The 16930-nt window shown below is 40.6% G+C and overlaps 1 protein-coding gene across 1 annotated transcript in view; it reads left to right on the top strand.

Moving 5' to 3' along the window:
* PLCB1 (phospholipase C, beta 1 (phosphoinositide-specific)) overlaps nucleotides 1-16930 on the top strand; it is a 756841-nt gene that overhangs the window by 642801 nt on the left and 97110 nt on the right. The window contains 2 exon segments of the mRNA XM_012639238.1: nucleotides 3102-3321; nucleotides 10293-10473. Coding sequence (XP_012494692.1) covers nucleotides 3102-3321; nucleotides 10293-10473 — 401 coding nt within the window.

Genomic DNA, 16930 nt, shown 5'->3' with positions numbered 1-16930 from the left:
CAAGCTTTCTGAAGTACAATTAGCAGTAGGTAGTAGAGTCTTGGAAGTGTTTATAATACTTGGCCCAATACACAACAGAAACATACACACATGTTCACCAAAAGCAGCACCATTGGTAAGAGCCAAAATCTGTAAGCAAACCAAGTGTCTGTCAGCAGTAGAGTAGATACGTATTTAATACATTGTGATATATTCAAAGAATAGAATAGGATACAGCTTCAGGAATAGACTACAGTCACACAAAAACATGGATAAAACTCACAAGCATAATGTTGAGAAAAAGAAGCCAGACACAAAAGACCACATTCTGTAGGATTCTATCTGCATAAAGTTCAAAGACAGGCGAAATGAATTCGTGCTATTAGAAACCAGATTTGGATTATACTTGGTGGACAGCATAAACCCCAAAAGGAAGGCTTCTGTGGCGTTGACAATGTTCTGATTTTGACCTGGGTGATTGCTACTGAAGCATGGTAACTTTGTGAAAATATACAGGGCTGTACATTTATGATTGATGTACTTTTATGTGTGCATTTATATTTTGCCCAAAAAACATGTAAAATATGCATAGAAAAATTACTTGAAGAATGTATTAAAATAAAATGAAACATGGTCAAAACATTTAGTTCCATGGAAAACAATACAACATTAATGCATAAAACAAGAGACAGAAGTGTTCATAGAACGTGCTATTTAAAAGTATACAAATAAATAGACAAAAAGCAATGGTCCGTACCAATGCATTAGCTGTGATTATCTCTGGGTGGCTTATTTATAAGTGATATTTATGTCTTTATGTAAATGGGCATTATTTTAATACTTAAGAGCATATTCTAAGCAACAGCCTTTCACTTATAGACTTTTTTAAAACACTGCTTTATGTGAAATTAGTTTTGTCATAGATTAGAACACCCAGAACTCTATTTCTAAACTGCCCATAGCTGATATACTGTAAACCATTTTTAAAGAAGTAGAATTGAATCCATCACCAAGAATGCAGTGATTCCTTGGGATTATAAATTTTTAATGTAGTAACTTATTATGCAACCGTAATGAGTCAATTTGGGCCTGAGGGAAACCATTAAATAAATGTACCTGGTTCTCTCCATGGCCTCATTCTCAAAAGAAATCGAATGTCAGGAGAATAGACGCAAAAGGAAACATATTTCAATTGCTTAAAGACCTTAGCATTTAAGAACATAAGTTATTATTCTGATTTCAATGGTTATTCAATAGACATCTCATTTTCTATTCAGGTCTGTTATTATTCATGGTGTATATTATTTCTGAATCGCTTGACAGTTCTAAATATTTATGGTAACATCTTTTTGTTCCCAGAAGCAGAAAGTTCGAATAAAAGGATGGAAACATGTGAACTATAACTTAATCTAGGTCCCAATAAGTGATAATTCATGGACATTAAGACACCATCAATTGTAAGGCACCCCAAAATTCATGTATTGCTAAGAAAGAAAAGTACTGACTGTGACACCCATCAACTGTAAGACGCATCTTATTTTCAGAAATGTTAACATATTTTTAAAATGCATATTCTAAAATTCATGACATATATCAGTAAAATGCAGAATGGTTTAAGGTCAGGCTTTGTCCCGTTAAAAGTATCCTCAGCATTGGATAAAATACTGTGTAGCAATGTAGGCTGCCACTAACCCTTCTGGTGCCTTTGCACAAATTAGATTAAGGGATCTTCTCTCGAGACACTTTACTGCTATATACTGTTGTGATAAACGTACAAACTTACACTGTCTGTGTGAGTGGAAACCCTTAGAGAAGGTGCTATAGAACTTGCACAGTCATTTGCTAAGCCACGATAGACACATTGCCAGAAACTATGTTAAATACTTTCCATGCATTCTTTTATTTCATCATCATAACAACCCTATAAAGTTGTAGAAGTGTTATAATCCTCATAGTGAGGGCTGTTGGTGCCCTGCCTGGATTTTCTGTACATCTGGTGCACCCCTCTCCCCACGTGGTGAGAGTTGCCTGCTAACAGCTCATAGCTTCCCATTCTCTGCAAAATTTCACCCAGCCAAGGGAGCCCCTGATTGTCCCAAATATGCTTCTTGCCTCAAGATGAGACCAACTCATTGGTGCAACTCACACTCCAGAGCTCCCCACAAGATCAGGCAGAAGCCATACTCCACTTTTCTGAGACCACATCCTTGTTCAGCTCCTTCCCCAGCCCCATCTGTTTCCCTCACTCCCCTACTCTCCTCTCCCAGAGGCCCTCAGTAAATCACATGCACCCGAATCCCTCTCTTGGGCTCTGCATCTAGGGAACCCAAACTTTAACAAAAACAACAACAAAAAACACAAATGAAGAAATCGGGTCTTTGAGAAGTTTGGTAACATAATTGCAAAGTTAGCAAGTGATAGAGCCAAACTGGAACCTAAGTACGTCTGACATCAAAGCTATGTTCTGAAGCTCCTGCTGGTCAGGATCAGACAGATGTCACTCAATAAGCAGGTGGATTTGCGATAGGGAAATAGCAGACCCTGCTTGATAAAGAGTTTTAAGACCCAAACCCAGCAAAAACCAGCTATAATAGAACCCAGATGGCCTAGAAAAACAACCTCAGGTTACCCTCACTGTTCATTACACCCTGCTTATAATGTATTTGCGTACTAAAAGAAACTCCCATCAGCACCATGACAGTTTACAAATGCCATGAAGTCCTGGAAGTTGCCCTATATGGTTTAAAAGGGGGAGGGACCCTTGCCTCTGGGAACTTCCCACCCCTTTCCCAGAAATCTTATGAATAATCCTCCCTCCATTTAATGTAGAACTAAATAGAAGGTATAGAATAAGACCCCGGAAACTCACGAAGTGCTACTCTCTGTTGCTCTGATAGCCACTGCTGTGTCTATGGGGTAGCCTCTTTTTTCTCTTTTCATCAGTAAACTGGCTTTTGCCTTACTCTATTGGCTAACTCTTGAATTCTTTCCTGTGTGAAGCCAAGAACCCACTTGGCCTTCAGGACCCCAAAAGTGGGGTCCACTTTCCTGTGTCATCTTCTCCCCTTCACATCTGGGCTTGCAGCCTGTGCATTCCCTTGGCTCTTACTCGTTTGTTGCAGAGGTGGAGGCGCAGACCATCGAAGAGCTAAAGCAACAGAAATCGTTTGTGAAACTTCAAAAGAAGCACTACAAAGAAATGAAAGACTTGGTTAAGAGGCACCACAAGAAAACCACTGACCTTATCAAAGAACACACTACAAAATATAATGAAATTCAGAATGACTACTTGAGAAGGAGAGCAGCTTTGGAAAAGACTGCCAAAAAAGACAGTAAGAAAAAGTAAGTTCAATGAGTATTTTTGATTTCTGTCACAGCAAGAGTCATTAACATGAATTTTTGATGTTTGGACCTATACCACTGCAAGAAGGAAAGCCACCTAACTTCCTCTGTTTCCTACAGCTCCTGAGTCATCTCAGCTCAGTTTTGCTTATGGACTGAATTTTTTTATTTGACCAAATCCTGAGAATAGACATGCAGGAAACCCTCCTTTAATTCTAGCCTGTGGCCCCAATATCAATTGGCAGAATTCTCGTGTTACAGCTGCCAACCTAGCAGGTATGAGATTCTGCCTTGTGTACCTACAACCTAGTAGAAGAGGCAATTGATCTTACAAAAAAGACAAATATCAAGCTAGGAGGATCCCTTGATCCCAGGAGTTCAAGACCAGCCTGGGAAACTATCTCTATAAAAAATTTAAAAAATAGCCAGATATGGTGGCATATGCCTGTAGTCCCAGCTACTCAGGGAGCTGAAGCAGGAGGATCCCTTGAGCCCAGGAGTTCAAGGCTTCAGTGAGTGCACCACTGTACTCCAGACTAGGCAACAGAGTGAGATTCTGCGCCGACTCCAAAAAAAAGAGAAGTCTCAACTATTCTTTGCTGCCCTGTCTAAAGCCGATAATGCCCTGCACAGGTGACCCCTATGTTGAGACCTGGGGTCCCAGCAACCCCATGTACCCAGACCTTGATGGTGAGAAGCGTCTCTCACACACTCATTTAACTAATATTTATTGAGTACCTACTTTGCCCTGGGGACACAGCCATGAACATGACCTACACCATTATCACTCTCAAATAGCCAACATGGTAACGCAGAGAAGATGAACAGTAAATAACAAGCAAATACACATCATAACTTCAGATTGCGATGAGGACTATTCAGGAAAGAAATAAGCAGGATGCCATGATAGAGAATGATTAGGGGTGGGAGAGCCCTGCTGACAAGTCAATCTGCAATGAGGTGACACATAAAGAATAAAGCATAGTTGACCATGCAAAGAACTAGAGAGATGTATTCTAGAATAAAGGAACAGCAAGAGCAAAGGGCCTGGGGCAGGAAAAACTGGACTTGTTCCAGGAACAGTAAAGTTAGCAAAGTAAATGAGATATAATAAACTGTGGGTGGAGTGAAACAAGACGAGGTCAGAGAAATAGGAGGGAGAATCATATCAGTAGGTTCTTTAGAGTTGGAACAAATGACAAACAGTTCAGAATTTACTGTAAGTGCAATAGGAATCCCCTGAAGAAAGAAATTTAAGTGGAATTGACATGGTCCAATTAATATTCGCAGAAAATAATTCTAGCTGCTGGGTGGAAAAGGGACCCTTGAGCTGTGGTTTTCAAACAGACATGAGTCCCTGGGGGTCCTGTTAGATGCAGGTTCTGAGTCCGCACATCTGAGCTGGGGCCTGAGCAGCAACAGGTGATGCTGGTGCTATAGGTCCATGGACAACACTCTGCACAGTGAGCACTGAGGAGTCAGGGTGCAAGCAGAGAACCCCGCTGGGAAACTGTATCGTGAGTCCAGCTGAGTGATGATGGTGGTTTGGTCTAAGATGATGGTGGTAGAGATGGAGAGAAGGGGATGGATTCTTGATTTATTTTAAAGAGAGCATAAGGTATGAGGTCAGAAACCTGGAAGAGAGAAGACACCTGCTCATAGGAGTCTGCAACTCCCAGGTGTCCTTGTGGAGAAGGAAACTCATGCTGTCACCCCAGGCCAAATCTGTCTAGACTAGACCAGCACACCTCAAAGTTTAGTGTGCATATGAATCTCTTGGAGACTTTGCTAAAACACAGACTCCTGGGCCTTGACCACAGAGTTTCTGACTCAGGGGCCTGGGGTGGGGACTGAGCTTCTGCATTTCCAACAAGCTCCCAGAGTTTGCTGATGCTGCTGGTCACTGGCGGACACTGGTCTAGAATCCTTCAGGGGCATATCAGAAATTCATGGGTGGCTGAAAGGCTTTCTTTGGTCTAATCCCTTCTGGCCTCCCCAGCCACATCTCCCAGCACCCGCATGAAAACCAGGACCTTCTGCTTGCATCCCACCATGATGAGATGGGGCAGTTGGGATTCTCTGAGCTCATGGGCCCTTCCTCGTTTAAAAATCTCTTGCATGAGCATTGTAGCCCTGCCTCGCCTCTAAACTCCAACAAATGCCTGCTGCCAAATATGAGAATCCCAGTTTTCTGATTTCAAGATGGATTTCAGAATATCACCTGCTCTTAGGACCCTAGCTGAGCCCTCGACTTTGTGGACATGGGGTCCAACTGACCACATTAGGCCTCCTCTTTTGCCGCCTATTGGCTGTTCCCAGTCCTGGAATAGCCACTCCGCTGAGTGTCAATGATGTGCCAGATATGCATGCTGTATCAGTTTCTTAGGTTGCTAGGAAACCTAGCAAGGTGTCAGCAGGACCATGCTCTCTCTCTGAAAAGTCTAGGGGAGGAATCTTTCTTTCTCTCTTCTTGCTTCTGGTGGTTGCCAGTGATCCTTGGCATTCCTTGGCTTGTAGACACATCACTCCAGTCTCTGCCTCCATCATTTCATGGCATTCCTCCTGCATAGGTCTGTCCATGTCTAAATTTCCCCTTTCTTAAAAGGACACTAGTCGTTAGATTAGTGTCTAATCCATTGTGACCTCATCTTAACTATTATATTTGCAACAATCCTATTTCCAAATAATGTCATAGGCTGAGGTTCCAGGAAGGACATGAAAGTTGGGAGGACACTAGTCAACCCAGTACATGTGCTAGGCACTTATATGTGCTCTTCTATGTATTTTCTGAAGCAGCAATGTGACGTAGTTACAGGTATCATCTGCCTTGGACAAGTGAGGACCCAAAGCTCAATGAGGCCATGTAACCTGGCCAGGGGCACATACAACATGTGAGGCTGTAATTACAGTGGAGTCACAGTAGGGTGCCCCCCCCAGGCCCCATCCGTGTCCTATGACATAGCACGTCTGGAACCTGCATCTCTGTAGACATGTGACTACTTCCTGGATGTGGTGCCTATAGTCCCACAAAGGACTTGGAATCTTTTAACTGCCCCTTTGAGTGTCTCTACACAGTGAATGGATGCATAGAATAGTAATGCCCAAAGAAATCTACTCATCAACTATGCCAAATGTTATGAGATTCTTCTTCCAAATGTAGATTTCTGGAATTTCTTCAAATATCTTTTGTAGGTTTATAGTGTGAACTTGCTGACAATGAAAAAAAAATTTGCAACATGAAGCCCTCTAATCAACAGTGGTAATTTTTATATAAAAATATCTTCTTCAAAGTTTAATAATTCAGGAAATGGAAGTAAAATGCAGTTACTTTCAATTTTGTTACACAGACAATTTTGTCTTCCTTGGGGCTTAGTTAGCTAGCTGTCAAAAAGATTTTTAATTTTTAATTTTAGTTATTTAGTGAGTACCATTGTTCTAAAATCTTTATAAACATCAACCCACACCATTTTAAAAATAAAATGTTATTTATCTTTGGTATTAAAAATGTATAGTTTAGGAGATTTATAATTTTCAAAAACAAAAATATCCTTTATTTCTATTTCAGTGTATGTACAGTATTTTAACGAATTGCACTATAAGAGAAATGACAAAAGCCTTTTAAGTCATTCATTTAAAATCATCACTCCACTTAATTTCCCATAGCTATAGTATACGAATTACTCTTATCAGATATCTTTTCATATGTTGGCTAACCAATAAACAAAGTACGGTCAAAGATCATCCAATGATCTTCACAAATCTAGGAAATCATGTGAAGTTAATTGTGCAGTTACTGAAAGCTTTTTTGGAAACATTGTCATAAGTTTTCTCATTAAGGAATCTATCAAAAACTTGACTTATAATAATTGCCACTGAGAAATAAAGTTGCATTCTCTAACTGAAAATTTTATAAATCCCCTGAAACGATGTGAGCATACAAGTGACCTGTCGGTGAGCTAAGAATTAGACAGGCTGTATTACGTCCTTCTTTTACTGAATAACATTATTTCGATGCCAGGTTATAGAGAGAGGTAAAGTACAGTGATTAGATCCATATGGTGACATACGATTTAACATGTGCTTAACTTAAAAGCACAATCCAAACCTAATACTTGAGTTTTAGAAAGCAACAAAGTCATCGTTTCTTAGAGCTGGAGCAGTCTTACAAGCCATCTAGGTGATATTTATCACTTACTCAAGGAGGAAGCAGAGTCTAAAGGCGCTGCCATTTCTATGTAGTTACACAACCAGTTCAGGCAAAGCTTGGCCTGAAACTTCTGCTAAATTCCTACTTTAGTGTTATGTATGTATTCATTTGTTTATTCATTTATTTATTTACTTACAAGTCTTATCTTGCAAACTTCCAATAGAGTATTGAAGTAACATCATAGAAACCATGTATATAAAAATCCTATGAAAATAGAAAAAGAAAAACAACACACACACACATACACACATGCACAGACTGAGCTGTGGACCAGTTATCCAGACCTGATGCCCAACACGGGGACCACCAGCCACATGTGACTATCGAGGCCTTGAAATGTGCTTGTCCACATTGAGATGTGCTGTAACTCTAAAATACACACTAGATTCTAAGACTTCTTTTAAAAGAGAAAAGAATGTAAAATAGCTGCAAAATATCTATTGCTTTTATTTTAATTACATGTTGAAATGATGATATTTTGGATGTATTAGGTTACATAAAATATTAACATATTATTAAAATTAATTCCACTCATTTCTTTTTACTTTTGAAGGTGGCTACTAAAAGTTTTAAATTACATATGTGGGAAAAAAACCACATATGTAGCTCACACTGTGTTCCTACTTGACAGCACCAACTGTATAATGTCATTTCTGTCCTTGAATACTGCATTTAGCTCTTAGATTCTGAGAAAAAAAATGTGGGTTTGATAATTCTCCGTATCTGATTAAAGGAAACTTGCTTGCTCTTCCAGGAGAGACAAATATTTTCCTGGTATTAAATTACCAAAGATTTTGTTTTGAATGTCATACAAGCAGCATTAGGTGACAGAAGGGGTAAAGCCTTCAACTCTGTTTTTACAGAAGATGCAGAAACATTATTCACTTGGTTATTTTTTATACTCTCCCTCAAAAAACACAAAACAAAAAAATCTCTAAGCACCTAGTATCTAAAGATACACCAGAGGGAGCTTTTCTTCAAGTGTCAAAGCCTGAAGTCTGGTTATGTCCATCTGCCACCCATCCATCTTCCTTGATATACAGTAAAATTCTGAAAATACTTCAGAGTAATGAATGGATGGGTGTCAAATCCATTAGATCGTTTTCTTACTCAACTGCACTTTCCACATAATGTGAAGGACCGTTTATTCAAAAACAGTCTCTGTCCAGATATGGTGTGCAGTGACATTATGTTGCTCTTAGGAGCACAGGTTTTGCCCTGCTAGACCCCAGGGATCTCTGTCCTTGGGTAAGTTGCACTGCTGTGCCCTTATGCTGTGTCCTTGGGCAAATTGTCTCTCTGGGCCCCAGGTTTCTCAAATGTATACTGGAGACGGTCATACCTACTTGTTGGGTTGTTGTGAGTGTGCCTAGCCCACGCGGAGTGGTCAGTAAATGGGAGTTGCCTCTGCTGGGGTGGTCGTAGCTGATTGAAGAAATGCCTTGATGTTCTGGCTACACTGACTTCCTGCCATAACAGATGATCCACATACTCGTGTTCATGCAGAGGAAGGGCCACCTAAACACTGCAGTAACGAGCCTTGTAGAACGTCCGTTCTCATTTGGCATTGCAAATAAAATTGCAGAACGAAACTTTTGAGAGAATTCTGCATCTCCTCTGTGACAAAATAAGGTCCTAACACCAACTTCAACCAACTCCCTTCCCCACGAGTTGCCATTCATGCTGGCCTAATTCAAAGAAAAAGCAATGGGAATTATTGACAGCTGATTCTAAGAAACTTCCTCTGCCTGGTCCGTTTGACTGCAATTGAAATATATGGAGGCAGAGTCTGATGTGCTGCTTGTCTTAGGTGGTGGCCTAGTCTTATTTCTGGACAAGGTTCCATACAATTGGAAAGAGCCTACCTGCTCTTTGCACCCTGTTCCCAGTACTCTGTCTCCCTTTCTGTTGTTTCCTACAGGTGATAATACAGAATACAAAATCTGAAGGAATCACACCATAAGTTAGTGAGACTTGCTTTAATTTATTTCAGCATCACTCCTGACCTTCTAAATATCTGTATAGTTCCCTAAGAACAATGCAGAGAAAGCCACTCTGCTCAGAGGAAACACTCTAAATATTTTAGAATAGACTAATGCCATCTCTTTTTTGTTGTAACTTAAGCTTTTTGAGGAAAGTGCCATTTGGATAAGGGTATCGATGAAGTTGGTACAGCCCCCACAGAGCCTTATTTTCATGAAGTGTCTTTGCTGTTAAAGGTCTTAAGGAACTAGAACTCAGATGGCAGGTGGGAGGGTTATCTGCACGTGGCATCTACATGTGTTCTGTTTTTAATCCACATTGCTCCAAATGCAAAATATGGCATATCTTCAATTTCCCCTGATAGAATCCGCTCAATGTAGAGTCTACTGAAGTTTTCGTAGGGGAAATGTATCTGGCAGTGACATTATACAGGCCGCATTTAAAAATAATAAAAAGATAAAAACCTTTAGTTTAATTCTATTAGACATAATTTTTCCCAAAGGGAAGTCATCATTCTCACCATCACGATGAGGACCCCCCAGCTTCCTGGCTTGTCTTTCTGCCCCTGCCTCTCTCTAGAGCAGCATAAATTTCATTCACTCTCTGTGATTGGAGACCCCTGTTGCTAAGCTTCTCCTTCGGATCTCACCCTCTGCGCCAAGTGGCTTATCCAAATATTTCCAAACACAGCACTCTCTCTAGGTAGAACTCTATTGAATGATCTTCCTTCCACGTTGCTATCACCTGCATGTTTTGTGAGTCAAGCTCTGTGTCTTTGCAGATCAGAACCCAGTAGCCCTGACCATGGTTCATCAACGATTGAACAAGACCTTGCTGCCCTGGATGCAGAAATGACCCAAAAGTTAATAGACTTGAAGGACAAACAACAACAGCAGCTGCTTAATCTTCGTCAAGAACAGTATTACAGTGAAAAATACCAGAAGCGGGAACATATTAAACTGGTAAGCCCAAGAAACATGATTTATGTTTGTACAACTAAAACCCTCTTTCCTATAGAAATGGTGATACTCTTGGATAACTTAAAAGAGATAACAGCAGGTGTCATTGACACCAACTTGGGAGATTGTCCAGGCACACAGTGTCTACCACACTGATATTTTATAAGCCCCACTATTCTAGCATCTTTACCAAACTCCTCTCTTTCCCCAATGAGGCTATGTTTTATTGTTTTTATTTTTACCAAATTATTTTGGGGTTATAATCATTTTAGGGAATCTTTTCAATCTCACAAGGAAGAGGAAGATATTTATCTGTGTTTAAGTAAATTAAGAACTTGCTACAAATAAATTTTCACTTTTTTTTTTGTTGGTATCACTGGGCTTTGCAAGAACTGAAAAAAATTATACAGTCCATTCATCTATATTTAGAAAAGTTGATATCTAAATGGCCAGTGCGGAATGTTCCTGAGGCTCCGTAGGAAAGGAAATGCCATCCTTTCCATTAATGATCAGTTTTTTCCTCCAAGATGTTTTCTCATGAATTGTGACATTCTCTGCATTGTCATTGGTGCCTGACACATAGTAGTGGCACAATAAATATTTGGTAACTGATAGATTAAATGAATTTAGCAATAAAGTAGCCTTAAAAACAAGCTTAGGCCAAAACAAAATAAATGAGTAAGCTTGATAGAAATTAAAGTGGTGGATTCTAAGAGGTATTTGTATGGCCTGTCCATTTCTTTGGGGTCTGTGCATGTAAGAGAATTCTAAGGCTGTTTCTGCTTGTAGGGTTGGAGATCTGCAGATGATGTAGCCATCACTGTGTGATAGGGGATTCAGTGATGCTATTGTTCTAGCACTGGTTTCTCAATGACAAGATGCAATGAGTGGGTCAAAATCACATGAATTACTTATCAAAAATCAAATTCTCCCTGGTAAGTTCTTCTCAACTTGAACATGCATCAGAGTCACCTGGAGAGCTTGTTGGAATACGGATTGGTAGGCCCTTCCCTAAATTTCCAGCAGGTCTCTTGTAGAGCGGGTGTTAATAATGCTTCTGGTCCCAGGACCACACTTGGAGAAGCACTGTCCAGTACCTAAATGTGAGGCTCAGGATTTGTTTTTAATAAGCTCCACATGATTTTGATTACCTGTTTATGAACGACTGACTTAAGGTTGAAGCAGTAAAAGAACAGCTGGGCAGGGGTTGGGTTGGGAGTAAGGAGGGATTTCCTTGATAGAGAAAGTAAATTTTAATGGGCCATAATGGCTTTGAGACTCAGCTACAACCACTGCCACATGACTTTCTCCAGTCACCCACCCCTAGTACTCCAAGATATAATAATAACAAAAATTAAAATAGCAACCGTGTATTGAATGCTCACCCTATAGCCATACACCGTGCTAAGCCTAATCCTCTCAACAACTTCTGGATTTTGATGCTTTTGTCAGCCCCATTTTGCAGGTATAGGAACTTATATAGAAATTTAATGGCTTTCCCAAGGTTCCACAACTAGGAAGTGGTGCCTCTGGGATTTGAACCTTGGCCCTCGGACTCCAGAGCCCTGGCTTTATCACCACTGTGTAGATGCCTCTGCCAATTCCGATTTCAAGCCAATGCCGTGAGAAGGAAGGTGATTGTTGTGCTTGTCCTACACACACAGAGCACACGCAGTGACCTCCTTAATTACGACAACAGCCTCTCTATCTTTTTAACAGCTTTTTTCACATACCATATAATTCACTCATTTAAAATGTATGGTTCAATGGTTTTTAGTCTATTCACAGAGATGTACAATCATCACCACACTCAATTTCAGAACATTTTCATCACCTCAAAAAGAAACCCTCATTCATTCATTTATTCAATAAATACTTATTAGACACCTGCTCAGTAAATATTTTTAAACAGTGGTAGATAAAAATGAACTTTTCCCCCCTAGTCTTTATGGAGCTTACTTTCTAGAAGGGGGAATCAGACCATAAACACAATAAGTTGGTAAAATAGGTAGTATATTAGGTAGTAATGAGGGCTTAAAAGAAAAATAACATCAGAAATGAAGAAATAGGGAGCAGGATTTGGGGAAGGAGGCTGAACATGCTTGGCAATTTTAAATAGAACAGGCAAGGAAGGACTTACTGAGAAGGCAACATCTGAGTTAGGAGGTGAAGAACTGACTTGTGCAAACATATGGAGGAAGATTTTTCTGGGCAGAAGGATTGACACGCAAAGACTCTGGGCTGAGAATAGGCCTAGGTGTTGGAGGAACAGCCGGGTAGCTCTGTCTAGGGAGGATTATACTGTATCAGGTCAGAGAGATGGAACTTTTGGGGTGGGAGACACATCTTTTAGGGTTTTCAGGCCTCTGTAAGGCCTCTTTGTTTCACCGGGAGTGAGGTGGGAGCTGTTGGAAGGTTCTTAGCAGAGGACTGACATGATCTGTAAAAACTTTCCACGAGGACCACTCTAGGGATATGTTGCTCAGAAGTGGTACCCCAGAAAACGGCATTCCTAAAGCACAATTCAGACCAGCAGTGGCCCGAGGAGCTAAGAAGTCCTGGGGTCTCCAACAGATGACTCAAGTTGACTAACAGGGTGAATATTAGTTAGAAGTCTAGACATCCAAGCCATAGTCATCTTGGGTTTCCCCAGGGCCCCAACTCCTAGGCAAGACCACATTCCCCAAGGAAAGAGACGTGGCAATTCAGAAGAGATGTGGCAGAATAATAAGGAAACCCAATACTCACAGGAGATTCCTGAAACAAGAATTCAGAGGATGGATGAAAACAGAAGCCCAGAGATGCCAGGAAGGCCTCTTGGAGAGAAAGAGATTTGAACTAAAGAAATAGGTGCAGACATCACAAGAAAGAGCTGGAAAATCTCGGCATCCTAGGAACAATACCCGGGCATGAGGCACCATATGAAATCCGATGGACGAGAGTGTAGAAAGCAGTTCAGCAGCTTTTCTCCTGGAGGAGGGAAGACCCAGCTGAGCTTGTAGGTGGGAAACTCCCACTTGAGGAGCTGGGGAAGGGGGAAAATCCTGCTGAAGGTGGCAACTCCACCATATGCCCTTCTAATTCCTCCCGAAGAAGGAGTGTGAATGTACATTGCAAAAGTTTAGAAGAGTTTTCAGAAAAACATAAACGCACGTGCAAGCCAGCCTGGCCCTTTTGGAGCAAATGTGAGCAACCTCCTCGAAGTGTCCACCCCTTTATCACTGTGACTGTGGATTTGGGTTTCAGGTAAAGCCCCAGCGCCTGTACAGGACTTTATTAAGAAGGCAAAGGCCCCGACACCTTTGATTTAGAACCACACAAAGTTTATTTTATGGCCATTTGGGACATTTACAATTTATGCTGCGTGTTTTTGCTGTGACACGTGCACCAGAGCTTCCCATCAGCTCTATCTGTAATAACCAGAAGTTGTTCTGCCAGGAAATCTTTTGACTGAAAGGCACCCAAAAGAGTTAGTTCTGTCTTTGGTGGCAGTTCTGAATGAGGAACAGGCCTCCCAGGCTAAATTAGACAAACAGAAGTGTAATTAAAAAACGAGTAAGCCCCAGGTTAAAAGGAGTATTTGGGTGATGAGGAAAATTAAGCAGAAGATATTTCATCTCCCAAAATTGCTTTGGGGATTAAATACCAACGTGCTTTGGTTAATGATCATGCATTTCAAATGCACACCCACAGTTCAAGGTTGAAGAAAGAACCCACGGCATCAATAAACACCCCTGTCCAATGTTTATTGGAAACTTAATATTTGCACAACATTCTGATGGACACTGGAGATAAAAATGAATAAAACATCGTCACCACATACACTCAGGGAGTGTGTATAACAAACAGTTCTAATACTGTGTGATAAATGAAATAATGAAGGCATCAGCAAGTTGACATGAAAGCACAGATGTGGGAACAATTTACCTAACTCTGTAAATTGATTAGTCTAAAATTCCTTTTAGTTGAAATGGGAAATACGATGTGCTCTTCAGAGCTTGATCATCAAGCCGGGTGGATATTTATTGGTGACAAAGTCACCGTTCCAGTGGAAATCGCTCCCGTGGTTCCCTGCCTATATTTACAATAGAAGGAGATGGTTACTTCAGTTAGAAATGAGTGAAAATAAAGTGGAAGTTCCCCCACCCCACAGAGTTCTTGCACCCCCTGAAATCTCTCCATGAATAACCTTGGGGTCTGTGGACCCCAGTTAAGTATCCCTGCTCCAGGGAGGAACTGCAAGATTGAGGAGTCTGTTCTCACTTGTTTTATCTGTTGTTCATCAGCTGCCATTGGTTGACCTTGTGTTTTATCTGTACTATTAGGGTTCGGTTTTAATTTTAAAAGTGACTTTGGTAAATGATGGTAATTCTTAAGGGTCCACCTGAGGGTTCCCTCAGCCCTGGCTAGCATTGCATTCAAGACTGAACACCCACGGCTGAGCGAGAGGGGGTTTTGTGGTGATGTTGACGGGTTTGCTTCTCAGTCACAGGAGTACTTGTCGCACCATTTTGTCTTCCTCATTTTTCCTCCTCTTAGTGGCTTCACGAAGAGATTTGCTCATGTCCTTTCGGCCACCATACGCTTTATCCTCTGCGGAGCCTTATTTTGCTTTGCTTCCTACCTTTTCTCTTCTTCCTCGTGTTTTAAGTCTCCCATCTATTTCTACCTTCCTTCACATTGACCTTGATGGCTCACGTTCTCCTTAAAGCATCCTCCTGTCTGTCCCGCCAGCAATCATTTCAGGACCCCAAACCAACACTAGTACCCATCAACCTGAGTTCAGTCCCAGGGCATTGAAAGTCGCGTTTCAGACTGAAAGCTCTGGGTGGATACTGATCCGCTATGAATGGACTGGCCCTTAGGATGTGAATGGGGTTTGTGGGGGGCTTGAGTCAAATGTCCTCATTTCAAGCCTCTGCCCCTTTACTGAGTAACTGTGTGACCACTCTGAACTTCGGTTTTCTCATCTGTCCAATGGAGATAAGAATAATTCTCACCTCATTGAACTATAAAGTGGGATGACAAGACAATGAACGTAAAATACCATTTTTACTGAAACTCTTTTTTTGTACCCTACATTAATTGACTAGGAAATCTATACATACTTCAAATATAAATGTCTATCACAGTTTTTGATATCCTGCCACAGCTTGAGGGAACTCATCATCTTCCTTTGGATGATTTCTGTCAGTACCATGTGCTATTCCAGCTGTCTGGGAGCCAAGCTTGAATTTTCTCCCCTCCGTGGTCGCCCAACTGAAGTGTATGCGCCAGGACTAATTGCAGTGTCAGGAAGTATCTCTACTGTTAGTTGTGGTGGTGTTATCTGTCTTCCTCCAATATTCTGACTTTAACATAGGATCATTTTTCTTGAGAAGTAAATGATTTAGCTTTCCCCAAAATTTTGCATTTTCTTTTTTTTTCATGAAATCTTTGAGACATATGCATTTTCCACTAAACAGGAAATGACAAGTAAGTAAGATTTTAGTAGTGAAATAAGGAATGAAATCATTGTCAAAATGTAAGGTGTTTTTGTCAATTTTTCTGATTATTACTATAATGCAGTTGGTTATACACACACATACACACATGTGTTTGTACATACATATACATACACATATATACAAATAAGATCAAATCTATATACTTTTTTTTTTTTTTTGAGACAAAGTCTCACTCCATTACCTGGTCTAGAGTGTCGTGGCGTCATCATAGCTCACAGCAACCTCAAACTCCTGGGATCAAGGGATCCTCCTGCCTCAGCCTCCCGAGTAGCTGGGACTACAGACATGTGCCACGATGCCTAGCTAATTTTTCTATTTTTTGTAGAGATGGGCTCTCTCTCTTTCTCAGGCTGGTCTTGAACTCCTGACCTCTAGCGATCCTGCCGCCTCAGCCTCCCGGAGTGCTTAGATTATAAGCGTGAGCCATCACGCCTGGCCCTATTTACTGTCTTAAATTCGCTTTTTTCACTTATCATTATGTCATAGGCAATTTTTCATGAAAGCTTTTTAGTGCTTTTTAATGGCTTCATATTATTTCATTGTACAAATGTAGCTTAATTTATTTATCCAGTTCCTTGTTGATGTATGATGTTTTCAATTTCTTTTACTGTTGATGCTATTACAATAATGCTGTGGAGAACATTGTTCAAGAATTGCTGACAAATTGCCTTCCACAGAGGTTATGCCAACATGTGCTACCACCAACAGTGTCTGACATCCACACTCTTTCCACTGTGAGGTTTTATCCTTTTTTTTTTTTTTTATAATTTCTGCCAGAGCAAATGGTTAGAAATATTGATCTTAAATCCCATTACTTTAATTATAAGCCAGGATGAACATATTTCTCTATGCATATTGGCCATTTGTGTTCCTTTTTGCTACAAACTGCCTGTTCATATCCATTCCCTATTTTTCTATATTCTCCTGTCCTTTTGACCCACAAAATTCATGTT

This window comes from Propithecus coquereli, unplaced genomic scaffold (assembly GCF_000956105.1).
Source record: "Propithecus coquereli isolate 6110/MARCELLA unplaced genomic scaffold, Pcoq_1.0 Scaffold139, whole genome shotgun sequence".
In the NCBI taxonomy this organism is placed as follows: Eukaryota; Metazoa; Chordata; class Mammalia; order Primates; family Indriidae; genus Propithecus; species Propithecus coquereli.
Note: the sequence above shows the minus strand (reverse complement) of the source record. Positions and strands in the feature narration are given on the sequence as shown.